Source organism: Panthera pardus, unplaced genomic scaffold (genome assembly GCF_024362965.1).
Source record: "Panthera pardus isolate Hobbes unplaced genomic scaffold, ASM2436296v1 HiC_scaffold_25, whole genome shotgun sequence".
Classification (NCBI taxonomy): Eukaryota; Metazoa; Chordata; class Mammalia; order Carnivora; family Felidae; genus Panthera; species Panthera pardus.
Window position 1 is genome coordinate 64199612 of NW_026526821.1, and position 19451 is coordinate 64219062.

Below are 19451 nucleotides of genomic sequence, written 5' to 3' on the forward strand. Positions count from 1 at the left end.
GTTGCCTTGTTTCTCATTATCCTCTGGCACATTCTTTCCCCAGGAATGCCTTGGGGGGGCCTGGGGTTCAGGTACCTGTGGGCTGTGGCCTTCTAGCTCTGACTTCTGATTTCTGATACCTGGAGTGCATTTTTATTTTATTTTGTTTTATTTTATTTTATTTTTTAATTTTATTAATTTATTTTATTTTATTTTATTAATTTTATTTTATCTTATTTATTTTATTTTATTTTATTAATTTTATTTTATCTTATTTATTTTATTTTATTTATTTAATTTTATTTATTTTATCTTATTTATTTTATTTTATTTTATTAATTTTATTTTATCTTATTTATTTTATTTTATTTATTTAATTTTATTTATTTTATCTTATTTATTTTATTTTATTTTATTAATTTTATTTTATCTTATTTATTTTATTTTATTTATTTAATTTTATTTATTTTATCTTATTTACTTTATTTTATTTTATCTTATTTATTTTATTTATTTTATTTTATCTTATTTATTTTATCTTATTTATTTTATTTTATTTATTTTATTTTATTTATTTTATTTTATTTTATTTATTTTATTTTATTTTATTTATTTTATTTATTTTATTTTATCTTATTTATTTTATTTTATTTATTTTATTTTATCTTATTTATTTTATTTTATTAATTTTATTTTATCTTATTAATTTTATTTTATCTTATTTTATTTTATTTATTTTATTTTATCTTATTTTATTTTATTTATTTTATTTATTTTATTTTATTTTATTTTATTCTTCCTTTTATCCTTTGTTGCAAACCTGCTTCCCTCCTAAATGCCCCAGTTCGGTTAATGGAAGATCATCCCCCAAAATGTCACCCCCATCCTCCTTTCCTTCAGCCCGCCATGTGCAGCCAGGGTGCAACCCATGTCTCAGCCCAGCTGCCCCGCTCCAGGGAGAATTAGTCACTTGCTCACCTGCACCTGGAGTGTTTTTGCAGATGTCCTGGACAGCACTTACCTCGACATGCTGTCATTTTTCGTAGAAGTCTGTCTCTCCCGTCCTCAAGGCCGAGGGGTCATGTCCTCTGTTTCTAAGGCAGGCATCAAGGATGGGCGGATGGATGAGAAAGAGGCTGCGTAAGAGCTCTGTGAATCTTGGGCATGGCAGGAACCATCCTCTTCTCAGACTTTAAGAGAACTCCCCATCCTCCCCACCTGGAGCACTCAGGAAAATGGAAATAGCCTTCTGACTACTAGATGTGTTGATCCTGAGCCCAGAAAGGATAGGTGACTTTGCCTAAGGACACAGAGCAAATAAAAAGGATTAAAGCACCTGAGTGCAGGACATCGAGATATGCATGTTCTTCAACAAAGCTTCAGTGTGTTTCTCTGGAGTCAGAAAGGGTGGGTGGTTTGAGAAGAGGAATGATGCAGAGAGGCATGGGGGTTGTACTCAAAGCCACAGTTGGGAGATTTGTCTCAACATACAACGGAGAGAGGAAGAGATAAAAAAGCAAAGCAAGTCCCAGACACCTTCTGGCTAAGAATCAATCTAGGAAGACTTGAATTCTAGGGACGATTTGCTACGCGAAGTTTCACTTTTCCAGCTGACAACCTGCCATCTTATCCATTCCTCTGCCTCTAGGACACCTCCCTGTCCACCCTCTTCCTTGCCCATACAAGCACTAACATCACTCCTTTCAGATTTTTCCCTTGAAGCAGCCTCTGAATTCTCCTTGAGGATTAATTTCACCTCCTAAGAACAAAGTTTTTACCTTTTTGTGTGTGTGCTATGGGCCCCACCTCCCTTCCCTCTCCTCCCTGGGCAGCCTGAGTAACATTATCAGATGCATAAAAGAAAGTACAGAGGCCCTCAAAGGAAACCAATCATTTTGAAATACAGTTATCAAAATATTTTTGAAAGTAGTGATATAGTAATGTATGTGCTTTTCCAACTCTGGATTACATAATAAAATCTACTGGCAGGACTAATAACCATTGGAGTTTTGAAGCAGTGATGTGCACAGATGATCCTGGCAGATACCTGTTATGGATGTAATAGGATTGGAAAATGTCTGTTATCACTGCTAATACTGCTGTGGTTGATTGCCTGCATTCATAACTTAAGAAAAAGCTGAATTTCAGTTGGAAGTTAGTGAAGATAAAGATGTCATTCCCCGCCCCCCCCCCCCCAAAGTCAAGTATACTTTTGAATCCTACCCGTTAATCTCTTGGCAGGGAGGGAGTCAGAGGGGGTATCTGAGGACTCCAAGTCAGAAACACTTGTTGTAGAGCAGTGTTTTTCACCTGGGAATCTATTAGAAAGGTAAATTCTCCGGGCGCCTGGGTGGCTCAGTCTGTTAAGTGGCCAACTCTTGGTTTCCGCTCAGGTCGTGATCTCATGGTTCGTGGGTTCGAGCCCAGTGTCAGGCTCTGCTTGGACACTGCAGAGTCTGCTTGGGACTCTCTCTCTCTCTCTCTCAAAATAAATAAAACTGAAAAAAGAAAAGAAATGTAAATTCTTACCCCCTTCCCCAGGTTTGGCGAGTCAGAAACTCTAGGGTGGGACCCAGCAGTCAGTGTTTGAGCAAGCTTCCAGACGGTTCGGATGTATGCCCAAATTTGAGAACCACTGTCTCAGAGCTAGTTGGGACACAATTCCTGAAGTAGAATGTACAACCAAGATGGCCCCTTACCCCAAAGTCCTAGAGGATGATCGATTACCTCTATTTTCTCTCTCTGCTTCCTTCAGACTAACCCTTTATTGAGGTAGACTGGTAGCATGGAGTTTAAAAACCCAAGACTCTTGTTAATGCATGTTGAAGTGCTACAGACCAGCTTCTGTCACGGGTGCAGAACAAAATCCAGCTGCAGAGACAGTAGCTAAGGTTTCACTCCTTTTTGTACATAAAAAGTAATTGCCTTCTAATTATCTCCATAAAAGTGGGAAAACTTGCCTGGCTTATTAGCACCTTTATTAGCACTAGGAAATAATTAGACACCCTTAATAGCTTTCTAATGATCCCTGGAGGAGGGAGCCATTTTCACAGCATCTCCTGGCCATTATTGGGTCATTACAGAGCCTTTTAGAGTCAGTCCACACAGAATGGGGTACGGGCAAATTCATCAGTGTCGGGATGGGCTTTGGATCTCTGTGGGCTCACTCGTGTGCCATCTCTTACCTGTCCGTGCCTCTTCCCTCAGAGGTACAGCAGCGCTCTTCCAGAAAGCTCTGGAAAGAGGCCTCTCACCATGGTGAGCTGGCAGGGGGGGTGGGGGGAGGGGTCAGGGAAGGCTGCTGATCTCCAGGCAGAGCAATCTCAGGGCCCCCCATCTCTCCTCTGGCCCTATACAGACTATCCCAGCCTCCTTTGGGAAAGACTGCTAGGCTTATCACATTCAGATTCTCCAATCCCCAAAGCGCAGGCTTTGAAAAGCTGAAGGCATATTGATAAGCAGGATAGTGGTTTCCCATCTGGCTGGGACGTGGTTCCCCGGCACGTCTCGGGTCTTTAGGGCGGAGCTTAAAGATTGAGCTGTAGGGCTAAATGTTAGGGAGAAAACGACGGGAGGGAATCCCGTCTCTATTTCTCCAGCAGGTGGCGCCATAACTTTACCTTCGGAGATTCCGGCGCGCCGGGGCAGGCAGTTCTGAATTTGCAGTCTAGGGATGTGCGTCACCACCTGGGACTCCCCTTCTCAGTATTTGAGAATACCTCCCAGGTCCCGCGCTATTTCTGTTTCTTTAACTGAACATCATAAACACACTTGTCAGAAACACTTAGCGATTGGCCTTCTAGACCAGGGGCACTGAAGGAATTTGGGCAAATCATAATTATGCTGTATACTGCCCTCAGATTCTGAGGCTTTTCCCAAACACCCCCGGCCTCCTTCTATAGAGATTTGCCATCCGAATCTAGGGCTTCTAAAATCTGCTTATATTTTCAACCTAATAAATAGATCTCTTGCCTGGCTGCCACTCACGTCGCAGAGGCTGGGGAAGCAGCAGGGAGAACCCTGCATTTAATTCTGAGCAGTCTTTAGAGAGATGAAATCTTGACCTATAAGTGACACTACTCCGTGAAGTAGGACTGCCTCCCTTTTTCTAGAATCTCAGGGTTAATTCATCTAATCCAATTGTTCACCCAGTGCAGGATTCCCTTCTGCAATGTGACGATCGGAGGGAAGCAGGGTCCCTTGCAGTTTGCAGGTGGTGTTTGCATCCATTTCAATGCTCGGTACAGGCCCGTGAGATGCACAGTAAAGTGATTTGCCCAAGGACTCACAGCTACTTAGGGGTAGGACCTAGTCGTGTCACCTGACTTCAGCATCTTCCATGACAGCATAGCCACCTCCCACCCACCGTTGGCCAACACCTGTCCAGCTCTTATCAAATACTACCTGCTATCACTCCTTCCCAAGGCAGTCTGTCCCACTGTTCCAGAGCTCTGCTTTTTGAGAAACTCTTTCCTTATTGTCTGGTTATCCTCTGCTGCATAACAACTACCCCCAAGTTTAGTGATTTTAAAACAACCATATTTTGGGGCACCTGGGTGGCTCAGTCGGTTGGGCGTCTGACTTCAGCTCAGGTAAAGGTCTCATAGTTTGTGGGTTTGAGCCCCACATTGGGCCCTGTGCTGACAGCTCAGAGCCTGAAGCCTGCTTCGGATTCTGTGTCTCCCTCTCTCTCTGCCTCTCCCCCTTTCATGCTCTCTCTCTCTCTCTCTCTCTCAAAATAAATAAACATTAAAAAATAAATAAAATAACCATATTTCCAAGTTCTTGTATCTCACAACTTTGTGTGTCAGGAATTCACTTGCCTGGCTGATTCTTCTGTTCAGAGGTCACACAGTGGCAGTGGCAGTGAGCTGGCCGATGAGCTGATCTGGAGGATCTGAGTTTCTCTTGGGTGTCTGGCTCCGTAGCAGGAAGGCCGGAAGGCTGGGCTGGGCCTGCCAAGCAGAGTGTCTCTGTGTGCTCCAGCCCATGGCCTCAGGGCTTCTGATCTGAAGGCCCAGAGCTCCAGAAGTGCATGTTCAGTGATCAAGGTGGAAGCTTCATGGCCTTGTGTCACCTAATCTTGGAAATCACATAATGCCCTTTCTTTTTTTCTTTTTAAAAAGTTATTTATTTATTTATTTATTTAATATTTATTTACTTTGACGGAGAGAGACAGAGACAGAGCACGAGTGGGGGAGGGGCAGAGAGAGAGGGAGACACAGAATCTGAAGCAGGCTCCCGGCTCTGAGCTGTCAACACAGAGTCTGACGCGGGGCTCGAACCCATGGACTGTGAGATCATGACCTGAGTGGAAGTCGGTCGCTTAATCGACTGAGCCACTCAGACTCCCCACATAATGCCCTTTCTACCATATCTGGTTGATCAAAGTAGCTAGAGACTTGCCCGGGGTTTCTAGGGGAAGGGAGATAAATTCTGTCTCTCGTTGGAAGAGGCGTAAAAAAATTGCCACAGTGTTTTGAAACCACCACACTTATGGAATTGACGTTAGCTTCTCTAGATCTGCCTCTCACTCTGTGCTGACTAAATCTAGTCCTTCCTTCTCTACTCAAAACCCCTTTTTCAAATTTTAAGACCACCTTCCAAAATACCTTGGATCTAGGACCCCATCCACGAAATAACCCTTTGGAGGCGAGACAAGAAAATAAGTTTCATGTTTTAATTTTATTTATAAAATTTGAAATAAAGTGTTACTAACATTTCATATATAAATTGAGGCTGGTACCCATCTTCAGGTCAAGTTCCAGGTGGAAATACGTTACCTGCTGTATTCAAGAAACTGCAAGAGAACGTTGGATGTGCCCCAAAAGAATTGTCATCAACACCCTCAAGCATTTGTATTCCTTGTATAACAGAAATGTTTGAGTGCCAGGATGATCATCTCTAGTTTCAAAAATTTGCCCATCCCCAAATGGTCAAGAAGCTCCAAAGGATTTGCAAACAATCTTTAGATTGCAAAACTAAACAAATAATCCAAGCAGAACAATGTACCAGAAAGCGAGGAAGGAGAATATTTCAAGACCCCTTCCTGGCGGCATCTGGACCATGTACCCCATGAAAGCAGGGCGTGCATCTTGCATGTATTTGCAAACTAGCTCTGGGTATGATGCCTGACACATCCTAGACTCTTGATTGATAGTGGGCAGCTGAATCGCACTGACCTTGACTACACCAGCTCATTGGTTAATGTCGTTGAAGAGCAATTAACAATAAACCCTGTGCCTTCACCTTCAGCTCCCCAGCCCACAAATGTAGGCTATTTGCCCCCGGGCTGCCAGCTGCTTGCCTCAGTTTACCTGTCACTGCTCTGCCCACTCATGTGCCTTTGCGAGGTCTTCCTGGACTTGTTCTCATCTTCTCAAGTCCTTCACCCTCTAGGAGAGCAGCGTGTCATCTAAAGATTTCACCATGATCCTCCAGAGCATTTACACAAATAAGGTAAAATAGTTCATACACACACACACACACACACGTATATTTATTTTTGAGAGAACACAAGTGGGGGAGGGGCAGACACAGGGGAACAGAGGATCCAAAGCGGGCTCTGAGCTGACAGGCTGACAGCAACAAGCCCAATCTGGGGCTCGAACTCAGGAACCACAAGATCATGACCTGAGCGGAAGTTGGATGCTGAACCGCATAAGTCGCCCAGGTGAGCCATGAAGTAAAATAGTTTGGGTACTGATCCCATAGGCTGGGAAGGGGATAAAGTCCATTCTCTCTAGCTTCCAATAGCTCATTATCCTGCACAGCTATTAAGAAACACCTACAGAGTTTTTCCTCTCTCTGTCTGCCTCTGGACTCTTCCTGAGAGTGCCAGCCTGACTAAAAGTGGAAACATCTCTGGTAGCTTCCTGAGTCCGGGCAAATTTATCTAGGGATCTGAGTGGCTGAGGACTTGCTCTGCACTGTTTCCATTTTAGCATATGCGCTGCCGCCGAAGGGAAGCAAGCACAGGGAACTTGCTTCTCTCGGGGGAGGGGCAGGGGCCTGGGCTATGCTGTAACTTACCTCTGCACGGTACCCTCTGGTGGGGACAGCATGCCCTGGGGAACGAGGAGGTACAACTTCTCAGCTACGCTGAGTTCATTGCCTTAGGCAGTACTTTAAATGGAAGTGTGCAAGTTTACTATACCTTTGTGAACTGGGAATGGTCAGACTTAATACTACACGTCAGAGAAATATTGAAAGAATAAATGCAAATTACGTACATAAAAGGGCCACAGGGTGGATTCCAAGCAGGAAGAATTATACTCTGAATTTATTTATTTATTTATTTAAAAAAATTTTTTTAACGTTTATTTATTTTTGAGACAGAGAGAGACAGAGCATGAGCGGGGGAGGGGCAGAGAAAGGGAGGGAGACACAGAATCTGAAACAGGCTCCAGGCTCTGCACTGTCAGCACAGAGCCCGACGCGGGGCTCAAACTCACGGACCGTGAGATCATCACCTGAGCCGAAGTCGGATGCTTAACCGACTGAGCCACCCAGGCGCCCCCTTATACTCTGAATTTAGAAAGGTAGTTAACATTCGTTAGATACAACTGCATGTGCCAGAAGACCCAAGGGCTTTAAATAAAATGGGGGCTTATTTTTCTTTTACATTAGGGCAGTGAGGAAAAGAAAGTCTAGGGCTGGAACAGCTACTCCAAAGTCATAAAATTCAGACTTCTTTTGCCTGGCTTTTCCACCAACTTTAGTATGCTGCCTCACGGTCCAAGGTGGCCAAAGCAGCTCCACCATCACGTCTATATTCCTGTCAGCAGGAAGGAGGAAGGGAAAAGGAAGGAATCCTTTTCCTTTAAGAACACTTCCAGAAATTTGCATACAACACTTCCAATTGCATTCATTAGTCAAAGCTTAGTTACACAGTACACCTATCTGCAAGGGAGGCTGGAAAACACAAGTCTTTATTCTGGGCAGCTATGTGCCCAGCCACGAATTTCAGTTTCTATTATTAAGAAAGATGTGGAGGGGGCACCTGGGTGACTCAGTCAGTTGAGCGTCTGACTCTTGATTTTGGCTCAGGTCATGAACCCAAGGTCGTGGAATGGAGTCCCGCGTCGGGCTCCACACTGAGCGTGGATCCTGCTTGAGATTCTCTCTCTCTTTCTCTCTCTCTCTCTCCCCCTCTGCCCCCCTCCCCATCCCCACTTGTTCTTTCTCTCTCTCAAAAAAAATAAAAGTGGGGGGGCGCCTGGGTAGCCCAGTCTGTTAAGTGTCCGACTTCATGATCTCACAGTTTGTGGGTGGTGTTTACTCTTCTTTGTGGGGGTCTGTGCTGACAGCTCAGAGCCTGGAGCATGCTTGAGACTGAGTCTCCTTCTCTCTCTGCCTTCCCCCACTCATGCTCTGTCTCTCTCTCTCTCAAAAATAAATAATAAAAACATTAAAAAAAAAAAAAAGACGTGGAGACAGAATAAAGAGGGCAGCCACTAGTCCTATGTGCTGAGGTGGGACGGCAGAGTCCATTACCAGAAAGAAAATACTAGTAGCCTGTCAAGCATACAAAGTACTAACAAGTGTGAAAAATAATTCTTTCCTTATTTATTTTCCCCCTTGGATCATCTACTCAGCCTATATTGGGCTCACCTTAGGGAGGCATTAGGAGGTGTATTAGTCAGGGTTCTCCAGAGAAACAGAACCAAGGGAGGCCTTATAATGAAGACATTTATTATGAGAAACTGACTCATGATAATGGAGGCTGAGAAGTCCCACAATCTGTTGTCTGTAAGTTGGAGATCCAGGGAAGTCAGTGGTTATAGTTCCAGCCCAAGACTGAAGGCCAGAGAACCAGGAGAATCAATGGTGTATGTTCTGGTTCACATCTAAAGGTCTACAGCCAGAGGACTGATAGTAAGCTCCAGAATAAGTCCAGAGACCTGAGAACCAGGCTGATGGCATAAGTCCAGGCCAAAAGCAGAAGACCAGTGTCCCAGCTCATGCAATAGAGAGAGAGAGAATTCTGTTTATTCTCCATTTTGTTCCGTTCGGTCCCTGAACAGATTGGATGATGTCCATTCACATCGGAGAGGACAGCATGCGTTATTTGGTCTACTGACCCAAATGCCAATCACAGACACACCCAGAACTAATGTTTAATGAGGTATCGGCCCACCTTGTGGCCTGGTCGAGTTGATACATAAAATCGATCATCATGAGCCCACCCCTTGTCAACCTGAATCTCTTTCAACTGAACTTACTCCACAAATGAAAACAATAACAAGGTCATAGCTCCAAACATGATAGACCTATCAAGAGTACTACTGAAAATGCAGCAACCCCTTCCCCAGAAGAGCGATAAAGCCCTTGAGTGGTGTTTACTCTTCTTGATTTCCCATAACTTAAATACGATGATGTAAAATGAACAATCCTTAAATACTATGATATAAAGTCAATACATCTTATGTTACATAATTAGGGAATAAGAGAGGGAAAAGCCCAAAGATATTTACTTAAAATATATACATATACACCCACAAATATATTCATAACAAAATGAGGAGGAAATACTCTTGATAATTATAGTCTTAATTTCTGTAACTGATCACATGGTTGTAGCTGGTATTTAATTACCTTCTTTCACCATCCATTCTGAATTCCCTTTGCCTTCAGCAAGCACCTCAGCTGGTTGTAGTTCTTTACCTGGGGCAGTGGTTCTTGAAGGGTCTGGACCATTAGTAGTCCTGCCTTGTTTGGGTTGCTGTAGCTTTCCACTGACCTTAATCACAGGTCATGGTAATGCTAAGAGATGCCCTAAGGGATTTCCTGTTTTCTGGACACACTCAAGCTTACTTCCACTGTGGAGTACAGTCCCATTTCCTCTTGGTAGTCAGGACCAATCACCCAGCCAGCACATTAATGTCCTTCTTGCCTGTGGATTCAGAGGCATGAGAAGCCCACAGTGGGCAGGTGGCAGCCTCAACTTCCAGTTCAATGGAATCATCGCTGGGATTCCTAGTGGGAACATTTCTCCTTCTGGAACTGAGACCTCTAGGCCAGCAGAGCATATTGTCATGGGAACAGGAAGCAAAATTTTTGCTAGTGGGTCGCTAGGGATAATAGGGAGTGGTGCCACTCCCATTCCTACCTCTTGCTTCCCGGGCCTTTGAATTCTGGCTATGGGAGAAACAGTGCTGTACGTTGGACGCTAATTCGGAGCATATACAGCTTTCTGGAGAACCTTGCCCCAGCCTTGCAAGGTGTTGCCACCTAACTGGTGCTTTAAATCTTCAAAGGACCATTCCATCTTTCTATCAAGTCAGGTGCTTCAGGATGGTGGGGAATCTGATAAGATCAGTGAATTCTTTGAGCATGGGCATATTGTTACACTTCTTTTGCCATGGGGTGAGTTTCTTGGTCAGAAGCAATGCTATATGGAGTACTAGGATAGTAGATAAGGCATTCTACAAGTCTGTGGATGGTGGTTTTGGCAAAAGGATTTCATTGAAGGAAGACAAATCCATATCCAGAGTGAGTGTCTATTCCGGTAAGAACCCTGCCCCTTCCATGATGGAAGTGGTCCAGTGTAATCAACCATTCCCTGGGAATGGTGCCTTATCAGAGATTCAGTTTTGGTCTCTGCTTCTGGCATATTGGACACTCAGTGGTGGTGGTAGCCAGGCTTGCCTTGGTGAGTTGAAGTCCATGTTGCTGAACCCATGCATAACCTTCCTCCTCCGCCCCAGCCACTTTGTTCATGAGCCCATTGGTGGTTCGTGGTATGGGAACAGAGATGGCTGAGAAAAGAGGCTGACTGGTATCCACAGAACAGGCCATCCTATCCACTTGATCATTCAGGTCCTCCTCGGTTGAGGTCACTCCTCCAGGGGCCTTGACATGGGACACATGATGTTTTCACCCATTCAGAAAGGTCTGTCCACATACTTCTTTCCCAGACTTCCCTGTCACCAGTTTTCCAGTTGTGTTCCTTCCAAGTCATCCCGTCTAGCCAAACCATCGACCACAGCCTGTGAATTGATATTTAATCACACGTCTGGCCATTTTTCCTTCCAAGCAAAAGGAATAACCTGGTGAACCGCTCAAAGGTCTGCCCACAAGGAGGATTCCCCTTACCTCCATCTTTCAGGGACGCTCAGAAAGGAGCTGTAGTGCCGCAGCTGTCTGCTTTCAGGTGGTGCCTGCGCGTCATGCAGAACCATCTGTGAGCTAAGCTTGAGTTCTTTCTCCGTCGTCTGATTGGAGGGAACTCCCCGTGAAGCTGTAGGTGCCGGCTGGGAGAGAGCCGATAGTGTGGCAGGGGTAGCGACTGTGGGCATTTGGGCTACCTCTTCATGGAACTTACTTGCGCCTTCAGGATGTGTTCGGGTCCCGTGTCATAATACCACCTCCATTTGATGATGGAATGCTGCAGTGTATGCCCATCTTTATGGCGTGGTGGGTCAGGTAACACCCAGGTCATGACCAGGAGCTCAGATCACATGGGAACTTGATTTCACCCATGGTTAAGTGTTAAGTCTCAGCGAGGGCCTAGTAGCAGGCCAAAAGCTGTTTCTTAAAAGGAGAGTAGTTATCTGCAGAGGATGACAGGGCTTCGCTCCAGATGCCTAAAGGCCTGTGCTGCACTTGTCCTAAAGGAGCTCGCCAAAGTTTCCAAACGGCATCCTCGTCTGCCCTCGACACTTTGTGCACCGTTAGATCTTTTGGATCACAAAGCCCGTGTCAGAGCAGCTTACACAGCAGCTTGGACCTATTGCAGAGCCCTCTTCTGTTCTGACCCCCACTCAAAACTAGCTCCTTTTTGAGACACTCAGTAAATGGGCCAGAGTCACAGACCCAAATGACGAATATGTTGCCTAAAATTCAAAGAGGCTCAATAGATGGTATGCCTCCCTCTGGTTGTAGAAGGGGCCAGATGCAATAATTTGTCCTTCACCTTAGAAGTTTTATTTCTTCTCTCTGATATTTTACTTATTTCCTTCCCCAGTGTAATGAGCACTTCCACCTTTTAGCCCATACATTTCCTTCAAAGCCCTAACTCTTCCTCCTCCTAACCTCTAGCTTCAGTTGTCAGTCATCACACTGGAATAGAAGATGAAGGAAGACAGTCCATTGCACAACCGTCTGAAAATTTTCTCTCAACTGTGAAAAAGGAGAGATAGGGGCGCCTGGGTGGCTCAGTCGGTTGAGCGTCCGACTTCGGCTCAGGTCATGATCTCACAGTCTGTGGGTTCGAGCCCTGTGTCGGGCTCTGTGCTGACAACTCAGAGCCTGGAGCCTGTTTCCAATCCTGTGTCTCCCTCTCTCTCTGCCCCTCCCCCAGTCTCACTTTGTCTCACTCTGTCTCTCAAAAATAAATAAATATAGAAAAAGAAAAAAAGAAAAAGGAGAGATAGATTATATGCTTTTTTCTAAATTTTTAAAAAATGTTTATTGATTTTTTAGAGAGAGAGAGAGAGACAGTATGAGCAAGGGAGGGACAGAAGGAGAGGGACACACAGAATCTGAAGTAGGTTCCAGGCTCTGAGCTGTCAGCACAGACCCTGACGCGGGGCTCAAACTCACGGAGTGCGAGATCATGACGTGAGCCAAGGTCAGAAGCTTAACCGACTGAGCCACCCAGGCACTGGTTTTCATAGTGAGGAGTGCTGAGTGTTAACTGGTAGCACAAGGCAATGATGAAACCGAGGCCCAGAGTCTCTTTCCACCCTGGTAGGAGGGCCGTGGTTTCGTAACCTGGTATTCACTGCAAAGCTGAGGATCTTTAGGTAGTACTTAAGGATATTGTCAGAAAGCAAAACTCACTCTTTCAGGAAACGTCTTAATTTCTCCCCCTTGCTTTGACTTTCTTTTTAAGAAGATTTTATTATTTTAGAGCAGTTTTAGGTTCATAGCAAAATTGGGAAGATTGTACAGAGATTTCCTATGCATACTCTATCCCCAGAGTTGTACTTTTGTTACAAGAATGGACCTACATTGCCACATCATAATCACAAAAGTCTATGGTTTCCTTTAGGGTACACACTTGACATTGTACATTATATGGTCTTGGACAAGTTTATAAAGATAAGTATCCATTGTTATGCATCCCCCTACTTACTCATTCACCCACTGAAGAGCATCTTGGTTGCTTCCAGGTTTAGGAATAACTTATTCTGACAATTATGAACAAAGCTGTTATAAACATCTGTGTGCAGGTTTTTGTGTGGACCTAAGTTTTCAATTCCTCTGGACACAGTTTTGAGGAAATGTTTTGCTGGATATAGAATCATGGTTGACAGTTTTTTCTTTCAGTCCTTTGAATATGTCATCATACCATCTTCTGGCTCATGGGCTCTGTTCATTTTTCTTCATTCTTCTTTCTCTTTCTTAGACTGGATAACTCCAATTAACCTACCTTCAAGTTGGCTGATGCTTTCTTCTGCCAGCTAAAAAGGAATGTTGAGTCCCAATGGTGATTTTTACACTTCAGTTTTTGTCATTTTCAACTTTAGAATTTCTATCTGGTTACTTTATATGGTTCCAATTTCTTTATTGATACTCTCTGGTGAGATGTTGTTCTCATGCTTTTCTTTAGTTCTTTTTTTTTTTAAATAAATGTATTTACTTAATTTATATTTTTTTAAGTCCAATGTGGTGCTTGAACTCACCACCCCAAGATCAAGAGTTGTGTGCTCTACTAACTGAGCCAGACAGGCGCCCCTCTTTAGTTCTTTACAGATGGCTTCCTTTACCACCTTGATCATATTTAAAATAGGTGATTTAGAGTCTTCTAGTAAAATCAATGTCTAGGATTTCAGGGGCAGGTTGTATTAACTGCCTATTCTTTTCTGTGTCCAGGCTACCATTTCTTGCTTCTTTGTGTACCTTGTAATTTTTTCTTTTTATATTTTTTTATTGTGGTATGATATACATAAAATTTATAATTTTAATCATTTTGAAGTGAACAGTTCAGGGGCATTAAGTACATTGACAATGTTATGTAACCATCGCCACTGTCCATTACCAGGTTTTCTCATCCTCCCAAACAGAAACTCTGTACCCTCATTATTATTAAATGATAACTCCTCATATCCCTTTTCTTCAGTCTAGTAGAAAGCGACCTCCATTCTACCTCCTGTTGCTTATAAATTTGCCTATTCTAGATATTTCACATAAGTGAAATCATACAGTATTTGTCCTTTTGTTTCACTTAATATAATGTCTTCAAGGTTCATCCATGCTGTGGCATGTATAAGAATTTCATTCCTCTTTATAGGCTTTTTAAATGAATACTCCATTGTATGCATAAGCCACATTTTGTTTATCTTTTCATCTGTTGATGGACACTTGGGTTGTTTCCACTTTTTGTCTATTGTGAGTAATGCTGCTGTGAACATTGGTGTGAAAGTATCTGTTTGAGCTCCTACTTTAAATTCCTTTGGGTATATATTTAGGAGTGGAATTGCTGTATCACATGGTAATTCTATGTTTAATTTTTTGAGGAACCATCAAACTGTTTTCCACAGCTGCTGCATCATTATACTCAAATGCACTCATTTCCTCATTTTGCACTTTATTTATTTTTTATTAAAATTTCTTTAAATGTTTATTTATTTTTGAGAGAGAGGGACAGAGTGTGAGCTGGGGAGGGGCAGAGAGACACAGAATCCGAAGCAGGCTCCAGGCTCTGAGCTGTCAGCACAGAGCCAGATGCAGGGCCCAAACTCTCCAACCTTGTGAGATCATGACGTGAGCGGAAGTCAGCCCCTTAACTGACCGATGCACCCAGGTGCCCTGGACAGGGATTGTTCTAAAAACCTGGAATAGACAAAGAAAAATCTCCTAGTCTTGGGGCACCTGGCTGCCTCAGTCGGTAGAGCATGCAACTCTCGGTCTTGGGGTCATGAGTTTAAGCCCCACGTTGGGTGTGGAGATTACTTAAAAAAAAAAATCTCCCAGTCTTTATGGAGAGATTCAGTGTGCATGTTGGCTTTGGCCTGAGGCTTCAACACTCAGTCAGGAATTTTACAACTCTGCCTTAGCCTTCACCTTCTGCTTGTGCAGTCTCAGGACAGCCAGAGGCAAAAGTGTAGGGTCTTTTGTGCACATAGCCCTCAGCATGGGTGTGTCCTTCTAGAATCCCAGGAATATGTTGGAGCTTCTCAAAGCCGTTTTCCCCAAAATACCTTACTCCCCAGCCTTTCTTATAAGCTTTTGGAGTGATCTATTCTTTGCCCGACTGTTATCTATTGCCTCAGGCAGCAGAAATGGAAACATTTGCCTATAAATGTTTTTGAAAAAGGTTCCTTGGTTGGTGGTTGTAGCAGAAGGTGAGTTCCAGTTAGGCAGTCAAGATGAAGGCAAATGTTTGAGTAGATTTTCCAGGGAGCCGCCATACAGATGAACTAAGATCAGTTTGTAACTGGGGTCCATTCTGCCCCTTCTCGGCACTGGGACTGCAGACTGTTCTTTTTAAGGCTCCTAATGAGCTGAGGAGTGAGGAATGGAAGGCTAAGGAAAATGCCACAAAGCTTGATGTTCTTACTAAGATTCAGCCGTATTCTCAAATGAGGTCTCCCTGGGTTGCTTCAAGCTTCTAGTTAGTCTGCAGAGTTCTAAAAAAATTGCTGCGGACAGTTTCTGCCAATTTTTAATGTTGTTGCTTTTATGGAGGGGGTGGGCTTTTGGAGCTCCTGGCTCTGCCATTTTCTCTGGAGACTTTTTTTTTTTTCCCTCCTAAAGCTCCCTTTGAAAATCTCAGCACAACAGCTCATAAGACAGTAGGTTCAAATAATTGTCCTCTAACCCCGTGTTTAGTGGAATAGTGTGAATGCTGTCAAAGATCAATTGCCTCCTAAAGGAATAATGCTCTTACCCATGCCTTCCTTCCCAATGTCTTGCTTCCAAAGATTTTAAGCTGTTGTTCACACTGATTAGACTTCCTCTGTCACGTCTATAGAATGAGAGGCTATAAAGAGTCCTCTCTCCCTTTATTGTCAGGGGAACTGATGTTCGGGGAGTCTTGCTGACTTGTTCAAGATTGCACAGGAATGCAAGGATAGAGGTAAAATGCCAGATCTCCTGTGTCCCCACCTAGTGTCCCCTCCATGGGATAAAACTAGTGGTATGTGTGCAGGTCGCTCTGTGTGGGTGAAGCCAGATCTCATTTTCTCCATTATGGTTAAGTGTTGGTGTCAGTTGATCTGTCCGTACTCTCCCTTTCTCTGCCCATTGCTCCATTCCCACACCTCATGAGGAAAGTGTTTCTTAGGGCTCGTGAATAGGCTGCTGCTCTCCCTGGCTTCCAGGGAGTAAACATTTTCCCCCAAAACATTGGTTCCAGAAGAGTCCACTCTTTTAGAGTTCTCTGCTGCCTGCTCTGATATGTCCCAGAGAAACACACAGGTTGGATTTGAAGAGGAGATCCTTTCACTTCACACCTGAGAACACAGATCCAGGCCTCTGTCTACATTGGAGATGCCCTGTCTAGCACGCACTTCACATTTATCTGGTTTATTAATTAGGCTGTTGTGTCCCAGGAGCACCTAGAGTACAGGAGGAATGGTGCTAATCAGGGTTGGTGATGCTCTAGAACTGAGTTAGACTAACATGCTGTAACAAATAGATACCGTGTTGGCTCAAACACACACACACACACACACACACACACACACACACACACTTATTTATCTCTTATTTAATCCAAGGCATTTGCTCCAAATTAGGGCATGTGTATGTGTGTGTGTGTGTGTATGTGTGTGCGCGCGCGCGCGCGTGTGTACATGACTTCCAAGGTGACTCTAGGTATTGTCATTCTAGTGTGTGGAAAGAGGAACGGGGAAGAACATGTGGGAGATTTTACAAGCCAGCCAGCCCTACAAGTGGCCCATATCATATCTATTTACATCCCTTTGGGGAGAACCTGGTCACAAGGCCAAACCTAACAAAAAAGGCTGAGAAAGGTCATGTAGTAGGTCAGTCATATGTCCGGCTGTAGTTCTGTTTTTAGTGAAGATAGGTAAAGACACTATTTATATCCCTACATGTAACACTCAGCAGATAGGCGTACTCAGGAAATATTTACTGAATTGGGATAGATGAATGAGTGAATGGATAAATAAATGAAGGAAGGAGTGAAGTAATTCTTTTACTACATGGTTAGAGATATGTTTTTGCAGCCCCCAGTATCCTATTAGTAGTGGAAGAGGTTAGAGATGTCCCAGTGTTTTTCCACACTCCCAGAAAGCATCTCGATATGAATGCATGGGGAAATAATTTTAAATGGCCCATTATAAGAGCACCTAGATGGCTTCGTCGGTTACGTATCAGACCCTCAATTTTGGCTCAGGTCATGATCTCACAGTTTGTGAGATCAAGCCCCATGTTGATATCTGCTCTGACAGGGTGGAGCCTGCTTGGGAGTCTCTCTTTGCCTCTTTCCCACATGAGTGCGCGCGCTCTCTCTCTCTCTCTCTCAAAATAAATACACATAAAAAATAAATGGCCCGTTGTAAGTAAATTCAGTCAATAGAATTCAGAAACCACATTATATATTTGTGGGGCGAGGGGATGGAGATAATGGTTATTGGTGTGAGTTTTAACTTTAAAATGAATTAGTCACAGGGCGCCTGACGGCTCAGTCGGTTGAGCATCCGATTTTGGCTCAGGTCATGATCTCACAGCTCGTGGGTTCAGACACCACATCCAGCTCTGTGCTTGCAGCTCAGAGCCCGCAGCCTGCTTTGGATCCTGTATCTCCCTCTCTCTCTGCCCCTTCCCTGCTTGCACTCTGTCTCTCTCAAAAATAAATGTTAAAAAAATTAAAATGAATTAGCTACGAGTTTTTGATAACAAATTTTTTTAGTTTTTTTAACAACTTTTTTGCTCATACTTTGCTGTGTTTTTTGTTTTGTTTTGTTTTGTTTTGTTTTGCTTGTTACTGCTTTTATAGAAACACAGAACCTCAATAAGGGACCTTGGAGATTACCATGTCCAATCCCCTGTGAGTTCAGATGCGGTGTCCCTTAATATCCATTCTCCCATTCTTCCTCAGAAATAGAATTGCCACATTTTTGTTGCACATGGTTGTTCCGAATAGAATCTACATTTCATATCTTTCCTGGCAGTGCAGTGTGATCATGTAACTAGGTTATGGCCAAATTGATGCCGTATATATAGCACTTCTAGCAATCTTTTTTTTTTTTTTAATTTTTTTTTTTTAACGTTTATTTATTTTTGAGACAGAGAGAGACAGAGCACGAACGGGGAAGGGTCAGAGAGAGGGAGACACAGAATCTGAAACAGGCTCCAGGCTCTGAGCTGTCAGCACAGAGCCCGACGCGGGGCTCGAACTCACGGACCGCGAGATCATGACCTGAGCTGAAGTCGGCCGCTTAACCGACTGAGCCACCCAGGCGCCCCTCTAGCAATCTTTCTTAAGAGACAGTGGGCATATGGCTTGTACCGTCTTCTTCATTCCTTCCTTTATACTGCTGCCATCTTGGGCATGAATTTGGGGTCATGCACGGTGAAGCAACAAAGTAGGAGGAGTTTGACTTGCACCAGTCCTAGATTGCCCAGCTGGATGTTGATGTGTGAGAGAAATAATCTTCCATCATGCTTAAGCCACTTATATTTGCTTTTTTTAATCACGTCCAACTGAACCTTACCCCCAATTAATTCACTGTGCAACAGATGAGGAAACCAAGTCCCAGAGAAGTGAACTGACCTGTGGTCTATAATGTGGGAATGGTATCTTCATGGCATCCACCTGTTTTCTTCACTACAGAAGAGCTGAGGGACATCTGGGTGGCTCAGTCAGTCAAGCGTCTGACTTCGACTTACGTCATGATCTCACGGTTCATGGGTTCGAGCCCCACATCCGGCTGTGTGCTGACAGCTCAGAGCCTAAAGCCTGCTTCGGATTGTGTGTTTCCATCTCTCTCTCTGCCCGTCCCCAGCTGGTGCTCTGTCTCTCTCTCTCAAAACAAAACAAAACAAAACATTAAAACAACTTTAAAAAAAGAAAAAAAAAAAAAGAAAAGCTGAGACAAGCAAGACCAAAAAAAAAAAAAAAAAACAAACCCATAATAGTAAATACAACAACAATAATATGTACAGGTTCTTAGAAAAAGAAAGATTTACAGAACACAGATTTCTCTGTTATAAAATCACTGAGGATTGACTAACTCTTCATACAGACTCAGTAAATCTTTTTCCTTGGATTTCTTTCTGGTCAAACAGGTAGCTCCATTCCCCGGTTTCTCGTGCAGTTGGGTTGGTCGTGTTGTTCCAGCCAATGGAATATGAGTGGAAGTGATGCCCGCACTCCAAACCTGACCCCAGCCCCCACCTCCCGTGCCTCTCCTCCGTGCTCCCAACCCCTCCAGCAACAGAATGCAAAGGACTGTGAGGCTCTAGGTGAGGGTGGAGCCAGCTGATGAGGAAGCTCGGGTCTGTGAATCACCTCACGGGAAGCCACCTGCCGTCCAGAAACACCCCATCGGACT

At 43.7% G+C, this 19451-nt stretch overlaps 1 protein-coding gene across 3 annotated transcripts in view; it reads left to right on the plus strand.

Moving 5' to 3' along the window:
- Nucleotides 1-19451, plus strand: part of SIX3 (SIX homeobox 3) — a 101082-nt gene that overhangs the window by 40561 nt on the left and 41070 nt on the right. Inside the window, exon 4 of one of the 3 annotated variants that reach the window (XM_053890655.1) lies at nt 13334-13499. The exons of the other annotated variants lie outside the window; for them this stretch is intronic. Coding sequence (XP_053746630.1) covers nt 13334-13342 — 9 coding nt within the window. The 3' untranslated portion in view covers nt 13343-13499. Of the gene's footprint in view, nt 1-13333; nt 13500-19451 lie in introns of those variants that run through there. 3 annotated transcript variants of the gene reach the window in all.